This window comes from Caretta caretta, chromosome 2 (genome assembly GCF_965140235.1).
Source record: "Caretta caretta isolate rCarCar2 chromosome 2, rCarCar1.hap1, whole genome shotgun sequence".
Lineage (NCBI taxonomy): Eukaryota > Metazoa > Chordata > Testudines > Cheloniidae > Caretta > Caretta caretta.
Window position 1 is genome coordinate 141,582,801 of NC_134207.1, and position 18,278 is coordinate 141,601,078.

At 40.7% G+C, this 18,278-nt stretch overlaps 1 protein-coding gene across 3 annotated transcripts in view; it reads right to left on the minus strand.

The window, feature by feature from the left end:
- The window catches only part of MARCHF6 (membrane associated ring-CH-type finger 6), a 120,006-nt gene that overhangs the window by 38,659 nt on the left and 63,069 nt on the right, over nt 1-18,278 (minus strand). For all 3 annotated transcript variants that reach the window (XM_048839584.2, XM_048839585.2, XM_048839582.2), the window contains 8 exons: nt 14,250-14,308; nt 13,536-13,616; nt 11,309-11,377; nt 11,136-11,210; nt 8,656-8,790; nt 8,019-8,138; nt 6,562-6,662; nt 3,877-4,014 (listed from right to left, as the gene is read on the minus strand). In XM_048839584.2, the coding sequence (XP_048695541.1) occupies nt 3,877-4,014; nt 6,562-6,662; nt 8,019-8,138; nt 8,656-8,790; nt 11,136-11,210; nt 11,309-11,377; nt 13,536-13,616; nt 14,250-14,308 (778 nt within the window). The remainder of the gene's footprint in view (nt 1-3,876; nt 4,015-6,561; nt 6,663-8,018; nt 8,139-8,655; nt 8,791-11,135; nt 11,211-11,308; nt 11,378-13,535; nt 13,617-14,249; nt 14,309-18,278) is intronic.

An 18,278-nucleotide genomic window follows, 5' to 3' on the forward strand; every position in this document is an offset into this window, starting at 1 on the left:
CTTGAGGCAGCCAACTGTGGCCACAAAAAGAAGAAAATCCTCTGTCGTCCCCACAGCTATGAACATAATATCATAGAACTCTAGGTTTGCCCAGAGTGCAGTTTCTTCTCCCCTCATGTGGAATGAGGTCTTGGGATGAACACAGGTTAGTTTAAATGGAACTTGGAAATCATCTTGGGAATTTGGTATGAGGTTTTAGTATCACCGTGTCTTTATGGAACCAAAAGTACAGCTGTTCCACCACGACTGTCTGAAGTTTGTTCACTCTCTGGGCCGAGGTCATCGCTACCAAAAATCACCATTCTGAGAGTAAGCTGGTGAATGGAGAACTCCACAAGCTTTAGAAGGATGATGTTGCGGTCCCATACTAGAGCAGGTCCTCTGACCAGTGAGTAAGCATGCATTAGGCCCTTGACATATTTGGATACCATTAGGATGAGAGAAGACTGAGTCCAAAGGTATCAGTCCATGACATGCAGAGACTTCCACTAGATTAACTTTGACTGAGCTAAATGAACGTCCAGAATGTTTTAACTGCAGGAAGTAGCCCAGAATCTTCAGTATCAGGGCTTGCAATGGGTTTAGGCCACTCTGGGTTGGAGGAATAAGTCTCTCTTGCACAGTATTCTGCTCTACGTCAGGATTTCCTGATTTTCCACGGCACTCAACCAGTCAATATCCAGGTTATAAGGTGCTGCGACTTCAGGTCTGGATGGAATCCTTGACAGTTTGACCGTATGGGGTCTGCCGGATCAGGCCTTCCTTGTCTTGTTATGATTCAATTAAATTTCGACTCAATTGTGTATTGATCACTAGTGGAAGAAAAACACTTCTTTGGTCTGTACTAGTATCATCTCAGGGTATGTCTATGCAGCAGCTAGAGACTTGTGGCTGTCCTGTGCCACATGGTTTGAGCTGTGGGGCATTTTTTGTAACAGGCTCTTGGGAAAAGATCCCTGAAATAAGGAAGGGGGCAAGGTAGGAAACAAGGAAAGGAACTGGATGGGGTAGCCATAGACGATGATGATGAGCATTAATTCTTCATCTAATCTCTGACCACAACTGATGGAAGGGGGGAAAAGCGATTTCTGAAAGTTGGCTGCAGTATGGACTTGACACAACAGAGCTCTGAATACTCCTGTCAAACCTGCTGACTCTGAGAGGGGGCTTGGTGTACAATGGAGGACGACAACAGGCGCCTACTGGTGTAATGGGGTTCTTTCTGGGCAAATATTCTGGCTGACAATTGTGGGAATAAGATTGTGTTTTGTCTTTGTGGGAGCTGATCCCAGAAGGGCTTGCAGTATAGCGTGGGGTAGTACATCCCTAGAGATCTCAGAATTGCCTTCAAATCTTTGACAGAAAGGAGTGCTTGATCAGTCCAACTGCTAAAGAGCTTCATGCCCTGAAGGGTAGGTCCTCTCACATAACCTGGACTTCTTTTGGAATCCCAGACATTTATAACCAGGAGGAGCAGGGCATTTGGACTACTGTAGCTATGAATCAAGTGGTCATATCTGACTCATCCACTGTGGCTTGCAGCACTGTTCTTATTACTACTTGCCCCTTCCTTGATAGGATGGTCTCAGCTCTTCCTTACAATCTTGAAGGAGCCTCAATAGGAATGGGGTCACCCTCGCCCACATCAGAAAACTATTTTGCCAACAGGGCCAGTAGCTTCCTGTTAGGAACTGGAGGGAGGCCTGATGAGTAAGCCTTTTGGCCAAAGTAGTTCCGTTTCCTGGGAGTGAGGGGGGTGTCCTTATCTGTGGTGGATCTAGTCTTTTGCTGGACCGCAGACACCGCAAGGGACTCTGGTGTCTGATGCTTAGAAGAAAGTTCAAAGCCTTTGGATGGAACTTGATAACACTTTTATACTCAGTTTGAAGAAGGGGAAAGCAAGGCTGAGGTGTGCCACAATCCTTTTGTTGGGTCCAATATACAATAATCTGCACAATCCCAGTTGGGACTGAGGATATTGAACAGAGAACAAACCTAAGATCATGGTCGTCTCAAAGTCCAAGATTTCAGCAAGCTATCCTCAAGAGCAGGTCTGGAAGGCTCTAAAGTTATTGATAGTTGGTGTTGGGTTGAGGCAACAGCCTCATCTGGAAAAGAGGAGGATTAGGTGGGGAGGGCAATTGGAGTGTTTCCTGAGCCATTACCTCACAAGGACACTTCTCTGGTCCTGTGACAGGGATCTGGCTATTGATGCCAGATGATGAGTGAGACCTTCTTTTCCCCAGACACATATGATAGGGCTCCACTCTGGGAAGGTGGGCCCAAACAGGGCCATAAAAGTAAATTGTACAATTATTGCCAGGATGTGATTGGCCTGTCCACTGTCAGCTTGCGTCAGTGCCTGATATGGGGCACTTCCAGAGCTCCCCTTAATGTACTATTCTGGTCCGGTCCCATGCTTGAAGTCAGGGAGGAGTGGCTTGGACGTGGCAAAGAGAAATACATCTCCAGGAACAGCAGTGCCATTAGATGTGGGACCAGTGCCGATTCTGCTGGTGTCAAAACAAGCAGCAACGGCAGTTCCTCGAAGGCATATTGATATTGGGAAAGGCTCATTGTTGACATCAACATCTCCTGAGTCTTTCACATCCCTCAACGCTAAGGAAGATTTGGAAGACCTGCCTTTGGAGGAATGCTATGGGTCCTTCTCATGGAATGAGCTTGCTGCATGCTGTGAGCTGTGCTTATGCATGGTGAGGGTATGGTGCTTGGCATCCAAAGTGGATGCCAGGTCTCTTTGCCCCAGAGTTGGTACTGATGCACATGGCACTGAAGGATCATGGTGCCAGTTCCAGTGGTCTTGGTCCCTTTTTAGATTTCTGCCTACTAGAACCAGAGGCATGGCGTCTGGTTACCAGAACACTTACCGTAGATAGCCTCCTTGTCTCCAGCTTGGAGGATGTCTCTTCTCCAAGATCATATAAGACCTTTAAAGATTGAAATTAAGTCTCTTGAAGCAAACACACATCTCTCAGTTTTTAGATGTGCGACAAGAAATGGCAGATGAAGCACTTGTTGGGTGATGTGCTCTTCCAAGGCAGAAAAAACACCTGCTGAGACCACTGATTAAGAACATATAACTGTTGCACAATGAACAAGATTTAAACCCCGTGGGTTTACAATAGGCCATACTGGCAGTCGGTGTGAAGTGCCTCGCCCTTCTGTATGGAGAGGCTGTGTAGCAGAGTCTCTTTGTACTTTTTTCTGCACACGAGCAATGAAAGAGAAGAAGTGAAATGGTATTTCTTCCCAAAAGGGTTGAGATTGAAGATCAAAAAACCTATAGCCCATAGGACACTGTCCAAGTTCCATCTCTGTCACGGGTGGCAAGAGAGAACTATGGGAGGGTCACAGCCACTCCAACTTTTATGCCCTCACACAGGAGGGTTTTCAGGAGTGGATTTATTTACACTTTTTGCATGGATTTAATAGCACCAGAGATGTACAGGTTAATTTTGCTCATATTTTCCAAAGAGTCTGTGGAAGAAGAAAGCAACAAAAATTTCATTCTGAAAAGATAAACATAATGGAAAGTAAAATATAGAAACAGGGACAACAGAAATTGCTATTCAGACTCAGCTACACCATTTTTTTGCCAAGCGAAAGTTGTATTAGTGCAGCAAATGTAATTAATTCGCAAAGGCATATTCTGAAGTTGCAGTGCATGTTCAAGGATTCGCTGTACAATAATTTGTTCTATACAAACGTTCGTGTATCTCTGCCATGCGCTCATTTATGCACCAAGTAATTCATAACGCTCCAGTTACGGTATCTAGCCAAAGAATAAATTTCTTCCACATTAAAAAGGTTAAAGTGACACAAGCCACATAACTGATACTGGCTGTTTACACTTACAGCAAGTACCCAGCCGTAACAGTCCATGCTCGTACAAGACCTTTCAACCACTGTCTCGTGTGTCCTTGTTCAAGCAGAGCTGGCAGCACCACCTGAAGCAAAAGCAGCTCCAGAGAAAGTTCACTCACTGGAGCATCACTAGAAACAAAGGGACAGAACAAGAAGGCAAACACATAAGGACTATTCTCTAACATTTTATGAATTTCCTACAAACATTTTAACAAACCAAGACTATTATAACCAAATATCTGAACAAACTAACAGTAAAGGCTAAGCAAGTTTCCATCACAGGCAATTCTTAGACTTTAATAGCCAAGATTTTTTTTTGCATATGTTTCTGAGCACTGGGGAAGAATTTAGTAGTGTTTAGGAATTTAATGTGAACAGAGAGTTTTATGAAAAGTCTTTAGGAAAGCTATCTTCCATTATCTGAAAAGGCAAGGTTCAGATTTTGACTTGTTCCTTTTATAAGTTAAGAGCAGTATCACTGATAAGCCAAATTATTGTTTTAATTGAGAAACAGAGGAAAAATTTTGCACTGATATTTACTGATATGTACAACCATGGACATTCTTTCATTCCTGAAGTATTCCTAAAAACAGTGTAAAAACAAAAAAAAAATAGGGCTGTCAAGCACTTAAAAAAATTAATCATGCTTTAAAATTAATTGTGATTAATCGCGCTGTTAAACAATAATAGAATACCATTTATTTAAATTATTGTGGATGTTTACTACGTTTTCAAATATATTGATTTCAAATACATCACAGAATACAAAGTGTACAATGCTCACTTTATATTTATTTTTATAACAAATATACCGTAAAAAACAAGCAGTATTTTTCAATTGACCTAATATAAGTACTGTAGTGCAATCTCTTTATCATGAAAGTTGAACTTACAAATGTAGAATTATGTACAAAAAACCCCTGCATTCAAAAATAAAACAATGTAAAACTTTAGCGCCTGCAAGTCCACTCAGTCCTACTTCTTGTTCAGTCAATCGCTCAGCCAAACAAGTGTTTACATTTGCAGGAGATAATGCTGCCCAGAGGACGTGTCCATGCTGATGACGGGTTCTGCTTCACAGTGATCCAAAGCAGAGTGGACGATGCATGTTCACTTTTATCGTCTGAGTCAGATGCCACCAGCAGAAGGTTGATTTTCTTTTTGGTGGTTCAGGTTTTATAGTTTCTGCATCTGAGTGTTACTCTTTTAAGACTTCTGAAAGGATGCTCCATGCCTCATCCCTCTCAGATTTTGGACGGTACTTCAGATTCTTAAACCTTGGGTTGAGTGCTGTACCTATTTTTAGAAATCTCACATTGGTACCTTCTTTGCATTTTGTCAAAGCTGCTGTGAAAGTGTTCTTAAAACGAACATGTGCTGGGACATCATCCGAGACTGCTATAACATAAAATATATGGCAGAATGTGGGTAAAACAGAACAGGAGACATACAATTCTCCCCCAAGGAGTTCAGTCATAAATGTAATTAACACTTTTTTTTTTTTTTTTAAACAAACATTATCAGCATGGAAGCTATCCTCTGGAATGGTGGCTGAAGCATGAAGGAACATACGAATGTTTAGCATATCTGGAATGTAAATACCTTGCAATGCTGGATACAAAAGTGCCATGCAAAAGCCTGTTCTCACTTTCAGGTGACATTATAAATAAGAAGCAGGCTCCATTATCTCCCGTAAATGTAAACAAACTTGTTTGTCTTAGCGATTGGCTGAACAAGAAGTAGGACTGAATGGACTTGCAGGCTCTAAAGTTTTACGTAACTGCATTCAAAAACAAAACAATGTAACAAAAAAAAATCTACATTTGCAAGTTACACTTTCAGGATTAAGAGACTGCATTACAGTACTTGTATGAGCTGAATTGAAAAATACGATTTCCTTTGTTTATCATTTTTACAGTGCAAATATTTGTAATAAAATAATATAAAATGAGCAGCGTACACTTTGTATTCTGTGTTGTAATAGAAATCAATATATTTGAAAATGAAGAAAAACATCAAAAAATATTTAATACATTTTAATTGGTATTCTATTGTTTAACAGTGTGATTAATTTGTGAGTTAACTGCAATTTATCGACAGCCCTAACACACAGCCCACAGCATAATGATAACCTATGGGGTAAAATTAATAATTTGTTCAACTTCTACATGCCTGAATCACTGTGGAAAATCAATGCATAAAAAGGCAAACTTTTTATTTGTCAAAAATGTACTATTGTACTTGGCATACTCTGACATTTAACTTTGCTAGAGCCGATTAAAATTTGTGTTATGTTGTTCATTTTCAACAAACATACCAAATGCAATGTCAAAGTAATGGTGAAAATGGTACAATTATGCCATGTCTACACTAGCACTTATGTTGGCAAAACTTTTATCGCTCAGGGGTGTGAAAAAACCCTGAGACACATAAGTTTTGCCAGCGTAAGCGCTCTCCAGCCGACGCAGCTACTGCCACTCGTTGAGCTGTTTTATTATGTCAATGGGCACAACACGCTGCTACATGAGCACTCTTATAGAGGCACAGTTGTACTGGTACAGCTGTGCTGCTGTAAACTTGTAAGTGTAGACATGGCCTTAGAGAGGTACACAATGAGGATTCTGTCTAATCACAGGGAGACCAAAAACATCTTTCAGAACGACAATAAAAACTTACCTGTAGAGCATGACATTATATGGAAGAAAATTAGGCAACAGATACTTAATAATACGTATAGGAAGCCAAAGCATGAGCAGGACAATTGACCCAAAGACGATCTGCAACAAGAAAATTACAAATGCATATTGTATCTACAAAACTCACGAGGCCTTATTTTTATATGGATGGGCCAACGAAGATGTATACCATCTCCAAAGGTTTTGAATGAAAAAATTGTATGAACAAAGGTTCATGATTAAATTAAAACCTGTTCCTCTCAAATTTTTGTAGTCTATGTTCCATAAAAGGAAATAAATGTGTAAACTAGAAGAGAAAGTTGTTTAATCTCTGAATATATAAGCTGTAACTGACCATCATTCATGGGGCCCAAGTTCCCACTGTGAGTCTGATGAAGGTTCTGAAATCATTACAATTCATGCCTTCAGAGAATGATAATTAGCCAAGCGCTTCATTTCTTGATTCAAAAGGCAAAAACCAATTCCATTACATTCTGCTAACCCATGCATTTGAGACCTTTAAAAAGAACTATATGTTGGATTAAGTTTGGGTCATTTTACGTGGCACATACATCCCTGATGCAGCCAAAGCAGTGTGGTTATAAGATGACAAAACGGAAATACATCCTGCTATTTTCTGGAGTCCTGAGCATGACTGACCAGCACTCCTCTCTTTAGCTTAAGTTAGCAGGAGATGGCAGGGAGAAGGTCTTACCCTCAGAGCATATGCTGCGCACCACTAGGGTGATCCAACAAGGTACAGAGGATGTTGATGTGTTAACAGTATATCAACATCACAGTATCCCATACAGCAGTCTGTTTCAAAGGTATGCGGTCTTCAGGGCCTGTATTTGCAAAACCTGTGCCAAAGCAGGCCATCTGAGATTTTGCCTTAAAGGCCTTCCAGACAGACATCAGGGTGAACATCTGGAAAATGCTTGGGGAGGCCAGGAAAGACTGTACATGTTTCCCCAGGAATTCAAGAGCCTGCAGCTACATCTTGTAGTAGATACCACTGCCCAGGCTGTCATGGTCCACCCCAAGACAGACCAGAAACATGAATGAGACCTATCTCTACTGATCTGGTTGAACTGGGACCCAGAATGTTTGTTGCAATAAATGGCTTAGACCAGCACCGTGACCTCAAGGGATCTCCTCCACCATCCACAGTAATAAAGTAACTGTTGGCTAGTGATACAAGCAGTCATTGTGGTTTTTGCAGAAGGGGAAGATTTTGATTGTCTGTGCTAGACCCAAAAATTTTAAAACTTTTACAACTAACACCTCTGAAGAAGTAAACTTCAGTTTTATTTTAGTAACTAAAGAATGAACACACATCAAAAAAGAAAGTTAAACATGCTAATATTCAAAACATCAAAGAGGCTAGCACTGTATTTGCAACAACAAGAAAGAAATGAATATAAATTATTCAAGTACAAGTCTGAAAAAAGTCCTTACCACTGATAAAATAAACCTCCTGAGATGTCTATAGATTGGCAAGTGAATCATTTCCTGAACTGGATTAAAATCCGGATCATTCAAATTCCTCAGAAACCACAGTACACCAGGTCTCAGTACCTGAAACAGGTATTTAGATTTGTGTTTTAAAAGACAAAAATGCAAGCAACGTAAGAATTATTAGCATGTTGTCTAATTAACAGAGTTAGATTTCTGTTGGAAAAAAGGTGTTAGAAGGAACTAGGCTGTGAGATATAAATATGAAGAACTTTTCAATACAAGAGTCAACAATGAGAGGTACAGAGCATTACTTCTAGGCCACAGCGGAAACATTTTAACTAAAAATCTTTACTTTCAAATACATTTCAGTTTACAGATACTAAGAAGTATTTAAACAAAAGCAGCATCCATATTAAAAAATCCCTTGCATGCAATCGGCTAGCATCCTAAGGGTGTTCCCACATTCACTTGTAGCCAGCATGATTGTTCAATTTTTAAGGCAGAAAAATTTTGAAGTCTAATATGTATTAAAAGCATCATAACAGAAACACACAGATGGGGAAGAGCTAATGAACTCTTCAGTGCATAAAGTTGTTCAAATATATTTTATAATCCCCTCACCTGAATAAGAACTTACCTCTCTCAGTAAGAGAATGAAAGATGCAAAGTAAAAGACGTAAACCATTCCCACTAACCAGTGTAGGAACATTGTGGTACCAGGGGCAGACTGAAAGCTCAACTCTCTGTCTTTCAAAGTAGCATCAAACATTTCCTATACAAAAAAGTACATAGGATCAACAAAGTTTACCAAATACTCTTTCTTGGTTACCCATTTAATTTACCCCAATTTGTATCTAGCAAATAGGGTTAAATTGGATTATATACTACATTTAAATAATCTCAACCTGTTGCAAAACTATAAATATTTACAGGAGCATTCAATAAAACAAAAACGTCTATTTAAGTCATAAGTTCCTTCTGCCACTGAAAACTACACAGTTCTCACAACATACTTATAGCACTGACGCGGGAGATGGCAAATAGTGACAAATTTCTCTGCTCCACATAGTTTTAAGAATGGGAAGGAAACTAAAACAAGGAAAACACTAACATTTAATATGTAACATTACAAAGCATATTAGCATGAGCATATCAGCTCATACTAAACTGTACTGTACATTTATTCTCATTAGAAATAGGGTATCTTATTAATGCAGAGAGCAAAAATGGTTGCTTTTTCTCATATAAGCATTTAATAGTAATCTCCTATATTAGCTTTTGGGGAAGTGACATTTTAAAAGTTATGATAATTTCCCCTTCCTTTCCCCCGCTCTCCCTAGACCAAAGGTCCTCAACCTTTTTCTTTGTGAGTCTCTGTCAAGGTTCCTCCCCCACTCTGAACTCTAGGGTACAGATGTGGGGGCCTGCATGAAAAACCTCCTAAGCTTATCTTTACCAGCTTAGGTCAAAACTTCCCCAAGGTACAAAATATTCCACCCGTTGTCCTTGGACTGGCCGCTACCACCACCAAACTAATACTGGTTACTGGGGAAGAGCTGTTTGGACGCGTCCTTCCCCGCAAAATACTTCCCAAAACCTTGCACCCCACTTCCTGGACAAGGTTTGGTAAAAAGCCTCACCAATTTGCCTAGGTGACTACAGACCCAGACCCTTGGATCTTAAGAACAATGAACAATCCTCCCAAAACTTGCACCCCCCCTTTCCTGGGAAATGTTGGATAAAAAGCCTCACCAATTTGCATAGGTGACCACAGACCCAAACCCTTGGATCTGAGAACAATGAAAAAGCATTCAGTTTTCTTACAAGAAGACTTTTAATAAAAATAGGAGTAAATAGAAATAAAGAAATCCCCCCCTATAAAATCAGGATGGTAGATATCTTACAGGGTAATTAGCTTCAAAAACATAGAGAACCCCTCTAGGCAAAACCTTAAGTTACAACAAAGATACACAGACAGAAATAGTTATTCTATTCAGCACAATTCTTTTCTCAGCCATTTAAAGAAATCATAATCTAACACATACCTAGCTAGATTACTTACTAAAAGTTCTAAGACTCCATTCCTGGTCTATCCCCGACAAAGACCAGCATATAGACAGACACACAGACCCTTTGTTTCTCTCCCTCCTCCCAGCTTTTGAAAGTATCTTCTCTCCTCATTGGTCATTTTGGTCAGGTGCCAGCGAGGTTACCTTTAGCTTCTTAACCCTTTACAGGTGAGAGGAGCTTTCCCCTGGCCAGGAAGGATTTCAAAGGGGTTTACCCTTCCCTTTATATTTATGACAGTCTCCCTCCCCCCAACATGCTATAAAAAGTCCACCTGTGCCACAAAAACTGGTTTTCTGCATATCTAGTACATTAAAAGCCACTGGCATTCAGGGGTAGCACGCAGGGCAGTTGCCCAGGGCTTCACGGCACTGGAAGACCCATGAAGCTAAGCTGCTCAGGCTTTGGCTTCAGCCCCAGGTGATGGGGCTCAAGCTTGGCTTTCTGCCCTGGGCCCCAGCAAGTCTAATGCCGGCCCCTCTCTAGTTTATTTTGGTGGACCCCCTGAAACCTGCTCACGGGCCCCCAGGGGGTCACAGATCCCTGGCTGAGGACCACTGCCCTGGACTACAATAAAAATAGTGTCTTTCATATGGCATTCAATACACAGAAGGAAAAATTCATAGCAATGCCATAAGATGAACCATGCATGAATTTCCCCATAATAGCCAAATAAAGAAAAAACTCAGTCATGGAGTTGCCAGTAAGATATTTAGCATACCAGAGAAGTTAGTTACAAAACACTGTGAAAAGTAACTGTTCCAAAAAGTTTAATGATGGGGGCTTTTTTTACTCTGTTTTAAACATAGATTGTAGACTTTAATTGCCTTAAATACAGGAACATGGACATTGTATTGCACCACGCCTTAGGACAAACTACCTTTGATCTCTGAAACAATGAAAGTATAAATAAAAAAAAAGTGAAGAGATGCATTTTCTGCAAGTCCAGTTTATATCAATTTTTTTTTCTCCAGGGCAAAAGAACTTTCCCCTCAGAAAAACAACAACAGTGTAAGACTTGGCCTACATTCCAATAATTTTTGTTCTTACCAAGGAGCATATATCCAGCCACCAGCCACAGATAAGGGGGAACACACCAATTTCTACAACCACTAATAAGGAAACCTTCAGGGAAAAGGAAAAAAAAATTACTCAGTAACTAGGAATAAATCTCTAATGAAATTACAGTTGAATATCTTTTGCTTTCAGAAGACTATAATTACCTTAACAACAATATAGCAGACTCCCAATAAGCGACGTGATCTCTGGAATTTTACAAGCGCTGCCAAACCCTACATACTCTGGTCAAGGAAATATACTAAATGAAATGTTGTAACAGGACCAGAAGAGTTATGATACAATTCATATGAGCAACTGTACAATCTATCTTTTATAGCAGGAAATTCTGGAAGAGTCAAGCACTAATGTGAAACTGTGAATACTATTGTTGGGGTTCTAATCTTTCAAAAGTGACAATGATTTTGGGTGCCTAATTTGAAACACCTTAAAGGGACCTGCTTGTCAAAGTGCTAAGCACCCATCCTCTGAAAATCAAGCCCTCTTTCAAAGCATCTGAAGCTGGGGACTGAAAATTGAGATGCCAGAAATCACTTTAGAAAAAAATGTATACAGGAATATTTACCAAGAGTTTAACAATGCAGCTACAACTCTAGAGGTCTAATGTAATATGCATTTTAATGGGGTCTGAGAGAAATTCTCATCTCTTCACAGCAAAGCTAGAGTGTGTGCGTGTTTGTTATTTTTTGGAAAATTTAGTCCCAGCATTTTAAAAGTATTTAGGTGTTGTGGTGCTCAGGATTGCAATGCGTACGTGATTTAGGAGCCTAAATATAATTTTTTAAAGGGATTTAGACACTTAGGAGCTTAAATTCTATTGACTGTCAAAAATGAGATTTAGACTCCTAAATCATTTACATGTTGCAACCCTAAGCACAACGCCTAAATATCTTTAAATTCCTGGATCACAGTCTCCTTTTAGTAGGCCAGAGGATCTCAAGAGAGACATGGCATCAAATATTTTACTATGTTTGTACAGTGCCTATCACAACAAGGCCCAACCTGACTGTGGCCTTTAAGTGCAACTGAAATATAAAGTGTTAAATAGCGAATAAATTTACTCCTTCAAACAGAAATCAATTTAATCTTTTTAAAGCATACACAGTTTTGTCTGTGACCAAGTCTCCTCAGACTTTCAAAACTTTAAGATAGTGGTAACAGTCACTTCAATCTCTCCAGCGCAGCACAGTGAACTGCTGCCCAAGAGCAATCCAAGTTGCACAAAGCTCAGAATGCTACTGGCCTGGTGCAGAAACCAAGGAAGACATACTAAGGGTATGTCTATACTGCAGTCAGGAGGTGTGACTGCAGCAAAGCTACCTCAAACAATAATAGCAGTGTGGTTATGGCAGCATGGATAACAGCACAGACTAGCCCTCCAACTATGTACCCAAAGGGTCAGATGGGCTTGTACTCTGGTGGCTAGCTCACGAGACCATATTCACACTACTATTTCTAGCATGCTAGTTCAAGCAGAGGTAGCACGTCTGAATACCCACACTGGCTAAACATACCCTGAGAAGCTGCCTGAAATAGGAGAACTGATGTAGATGAGCTTCCCATCCCACGTGGCACAAATCCTAGTTATTATTCTGTATGCCTATTTCTATCTCTGCCGCAGCTGTGTAGCCCACAAGAAGCCTACACAAGGAGAGAAATGGATGGCTCCATACCTGTCTATTAGGCTAGATCACAAAAACTATAATTGCAAGCCTTACCAGATCACAGGGGCACTCTTACCCTCCCAATCATGACTTCATTTCCGCAAAGTTTTTAAGCACGTTTCTCAAGTTCAACGTTGAGTGCAGTCCCTAAAACTGCTGAAAATTCTTTCTGGACTATTATGGTGTATGGGAAACAAGGGACACCCTTTAGTATTTTAGTGGCTAGTGAAGAGAGCGGAAATATTTGTACCACATTTTCCCTTTTCTTTGGCTGACCGCCAGAAAGAGATCTGCCATTCAGGAAGAAAGCAATGCATTCCGTCTATGGCCTTGTGAAATTTTATCCTGATTAGCTGACAGGCAACTGGGGAAGAAGTTGATTCCATGTTAAGGCCTCTCCAGCGTCATTCCCATAAAACAGACTACTATATGGGGAAAACTGGGCTGAGTGAAGTCTCAAAGCTGTTATTGTTCTGAATACGCAGCCTGTTTTGAAATTAGGTCTGGATGGTCAAATCCCTATTAAACAGATTTTATCCAAAATTTTACCCCAAACAGCCCTTTTTTCTTTGTTTCATCATAAGAACAAAGCGAAAAGAGAAAGAAAGTGCTCCTGCTTCATTTCTAATCCTGATCTCAACATGGCTAGAGATAATGATCCACAGACAGAATTTAAGACAGAGTCAGGCAACTACTTATGAAAGGATACATGACAAACAATTAGATTTATTGCTAGCAGCACATAGCCAACTATTGTTGTGATTAGGCCTTCAAAGTGAGATGCTTGAACCTGAAAAAGAAAAGAAAAGATATTTTAAACATTTTACATTCAATTTTAGTTATTCCTCAAAAAGTTCAGTCCTTTTTCAATATTAATGACAGAATCCACTTGGGCAGCTTGGATTTGGAACTACAAGATTCCTAGGCTGCTTTATACTACAACATGAATAGGACAAACAGTTAATCAATAAATTCTCTTTACTAATCATTTTGCATCCTCAACAAAAACGCGGAAAATAAGTTTGCATCCACTAGAAAAATCAAATAATGGCAAAGCTGCCAGCCTTGCAGGAGGAGCCGCCATATACCCTACTCCTTTTCCTGGCATTCACCAATAGTCATTTCTGAAGCATTACCCCACATGCAATCAAGGAACACCACAATAAAATATATTAGACTTTATAAAAATATAATATAAAAAGCCAAATTCAGTGACCTTACGAAGGGGGAGTCTTAGACAGGGATCACAATAATGAAGTCTGGGAGGAGGGTAAACAGTTAAAAGCAAAAAAAGGTCCTAGAATGAAGACGTGGACAACTTCCCACGCTGTTCTGTTGTCTTATAGAGTAAAACACAGAAATTTTAAGTTGCATAAATTTTTAAGAATTTAAAACATCAAAATTATAAAATAACCATACTTACATATTCCTCAAAACCCAGGCCAACAACAGAGAAGTGACCAATGTGGTAAGGACAAAAAGCTGGAAAAAATGAAGGGGAATGGGAAAAATGATAAAAATTGCTCTATCAAATGCAATGTGAAACTTATACTGAAAAGTCTCTGTTCTGTGGCGTGGCAATTGTTTGAATTTTCACCAGTTTTACAAAGTGGACAAAAAAATAACTATCCATCCAATATTGTTTTAAAGTTTCGTTATAAAACTTGACATTCTGTAGCACTCAAGATTAATAAATCACATTACAAACTTTTAAGGGGTAAGGTAGCTCAATACTCATTTCTCTGAATTTTTTTAACTTGCAATATTACAAGCAACCTATGATTACTATAACTGAAAAATGGGAACAATGATTTTGTTCCTTCTTCAGCTTTCATTTGATAGTGCTGAGTCAGCTTTATTTTCTAGTTTCATTCATTAGCTTGACAGAAGTCTTCTACACTGTTAAAGGAATCCGCCTGTATGCTCTTCCCCAACGACTACAGAAGAGTGGAGTTGCTCTTTCATAGATCAGTTGGATGTTACTTTCCCTTTTAGTAAACATAATTTAAGAATCTGACAATTGAAACTGAAGAATTTAAAGATTTGGGGATTGTCCAGAGAAACACAGTTCCTGCAGGTGTCTGGGAAGGAAGCAAAGAAGCAGATATATCAGGGGGAAGGTAAGACACACTCCAACAAAGGAGTCAGGAAGGGAAGCTTTTAAGAGGTTTGTCCTCTTTTCCCAGATCATTGAACCAAGGATGGTACCTCACTCACAATCCTAAAGATTCCTCCCACTCACTCCCAGAGTTTAGGAATCAAGCAGTCATGAGGGAGTCTTCTTTTCCACACTTGAACATCTGTATTGACTCATAAGTGGTTAGGTGCAGCAGGGTCAAGTATGCTCTCTTAGTCTCCCTCAGGTACCCTATTAGCGCTAGGAGAGAAAAGTCTGAAGCAGAAAAGATGGCAATGTTCCCCCTTGGCATCTCTTCTGGTGCTTTCTCCTAGCCCTCAAGGCAGAAAGGGGAAGCAAGAGCTGGAAGCTCTCATTCTCTACCTCTATCCGCTCCACAGTATCATGAAGAGAACTGGAGATTGCCTGCCTCTTAATCTGTTCCACATGACCACTTGGAAGATGGGGATGGGAGTCTTTAGTCCCTAGTCCTGTCTATGAGGTCAAAGAGCAGGAGCAGCATGCCTGGCAGAGACTCTTCACTTGTCCAAATCCCTTCCATCGAATCAATGGCAGTAGGTGATGGCAGTGAGGAAAGATAAGGGAAAGGTATGGACCGCTTCACTCCTCAGGATCTTTCAATGTGGCTTAGTGAGCATAAGAGGCTCCCTGTAAAGTCAGGGAGGAAAAAAATCTCCACTTCTCAGGATCTCTCCACAGCAAGAAGGAGAACACGCTGAGAGGAAGCTTCACTCTAGAAGCCTCTATAAAGTCAAAAGACTCAGATTTAGACCTGTTTAAGTTGCAAATAGCAGAAGGGGAGAGGAGAACCACCTTAAAAGTTGGGACCATGGCTCAGGTACAGGTTTTCAAAACTACTTTTAGTTTCTTTTTTTACTTTTTTTTTTTTTTTTAAAACAGACCCAATTTCTGCCTGACAGTCCCCCTGGAAACAAAGTGTGAACTCCTCACAATTCCCCTGTGAATATTCTAGTGATCTGCAAAGGGTGTATACTGAGTCAGAGTTTAAGTAACTTGTTCAAGAACACCCTGCAAGATAGTGGCAGGGTCAGAAATCAAATTCAGGAGTCCTGAGGATGAGGGTTCGATGGGCCTGCTTAACGGGGGAGCCCCAGCTGCTGCCAATGGGATGCTGCATTCCAGGCTCCCACTTCCCCCCACAATTGTCCTATCCTCTTTTCTTCCCCATCTCATCCCCCTCCCCCACTGCTCCATACCTCCTCCTCCCCTCACTCCTACATTCCTCTCCCACTGCCCTATTCCACCCCCATTTCTTCCCTACTGCCTCTTCCCCCCCACCCCCCTTCCCTCATTTCCCCCCACCCTCCTTACCCAGACCCACCGCCAGCACTCACTGTTGCACAGAAAACAGGAAGGCTTCAAGCACACAGATGGGGGCATGACTGGCACTAGGATACAGGAGGCAGCGTTCAGCTGCAGGGTCAGTGGAGCTGCAGCCTCCTTCAGCTGGGCAGCTCTGAGCTTGCAGAAATGAGGGTGGGCAGTGGCACGTAATGCCGTGTGCCCCCCCATGCCTCGCTGCTGTTTGAAGGGGCAATCCCCCCCAAAACAGTGCCCATCGTCGTGTCCCCCCTTGCCCGGACGAGGCTTCCCTTTGCTTCCCTGCTGTTTTCGGCAGGGAAGCATAGGAATTCGGGGAAGGGGAGGGGGAGTTTTCTGCAGGCACTGCAGTCATGCAGAATCCCCCTAGGAGTAAGAGTTCAGGAGAAACATCATGCTAATGATGCAGGCTGATCATTTTACTGCCTGCCACTCATCTTCTCTGGAGGAGCCCTATATCCTCATCTTCCTTATCTGCCTGTGGCTAGTGGGTATCTAGTAATTTTTTTTTAAGCCCCCAAAATACAAATATTTTCACGTTAGGTGATTCCCAATATCTTGCACCAAAATATAACAAAGAGGCAAACAGTTTTTGAAACATTTAAGGATGCAAATCACTCTTTATCAGCAGTGTGAAAACAGAACAAAACAATATTATTCCACTGTACATGACTGTTACTGGAGTCTTCTGTGTTGCACCACTTACTGAGGTAAAAGCATGCAACATACCAAAACAAAGGCTTCTTTACAGATTATAGTGGTAAGGTCCAGACATAATATCCTTTCTATACTGCTAGGTTAATACAATAAAAGTCAGTCAATTGACAGAGTTAATTTTTCTCCACCAAAAAAGGGAGGCAGATAGTCGTTATAGAAGAGCCTATCATCTTTTAAAAAAACCACACCACACCATACATTTGTGCACTTCTAGCCAAACCTGCTCCATAGCAGCAATTCTGAGTGTACTGGTTTGGTGCAGGGCTGCTCTGGAGGAAGAAACCCTCCTCCCAGGTACAGGAGTACTCATATAGCTGCTCCAAGACTACTACTGCAGTCTCAAGACTACAGTATGTGCCATAGCTGCTGCTCCCCTCCTATCCAACTGGGGTATTTGTGGGTCCCTATGACAGCGAATTCATTGGTTCCTCTCACACTCTACCCCTAAAGCCCACCATAATACACATCTCCCACCAAAAATACAATAGTGTTCTGCCAATAATTTAATGAAGTGATCCCACAGATTTTCCTTCCATTAGCCTACGGAACCCCATGTATGATGTCCTTTAACAGAAAAGAGGTGAGAGACTGAGGATTCTGTTCACTCGATCTTCCGTTTAAACAAAAATAATCTTAATAATAACTAAGGAGGAAAGCAACATCATTTAGAAAGCAAACAGATATTAAGGGCACACTACTGGAAATGTTAGTGTTTTATCCCATGTACACTGAATATACTGATAGAACAGCACAATCTTCAACTTGAATGGGGTTGAATAAAGCCCTTACTGAAAGTCACAGGATAGTTCTCCTGGAGACTTTTTTTTTTTTTTTTAAAAACAATACATGACAACTGTGTGCAGCCTGTGGTGCTCCAAAGGAAAAATATATATATGCCCTTCAGAAATGATTTTATGAGCCTCAGAGACAAAAGATATCATTTGAAGGGTCATTTAGCAATATCTAGGGAAGAATGAAAGCAGGGAAATTATATCCCACCTGTCCCCACAATTTTTGGGGGAACTTCATAAAGTAACTCCCAGAAATTCCCTCCTGAATATTATTTCACAAATATATAGTTCTCAGCTCTAACTAATGGCAATAAAGCTTAGGCAACAGCTCAGACTTTTAAAAACCAAATCCAAAAAAATTACTTTCAGTAACAAAATAAAAAGGAAAAAATATCTGTCTTGGATGCAATACATGCCACCTTGGGAACTAAAATTACACAGTAAGATGCAAGCAATCCACTAAGGT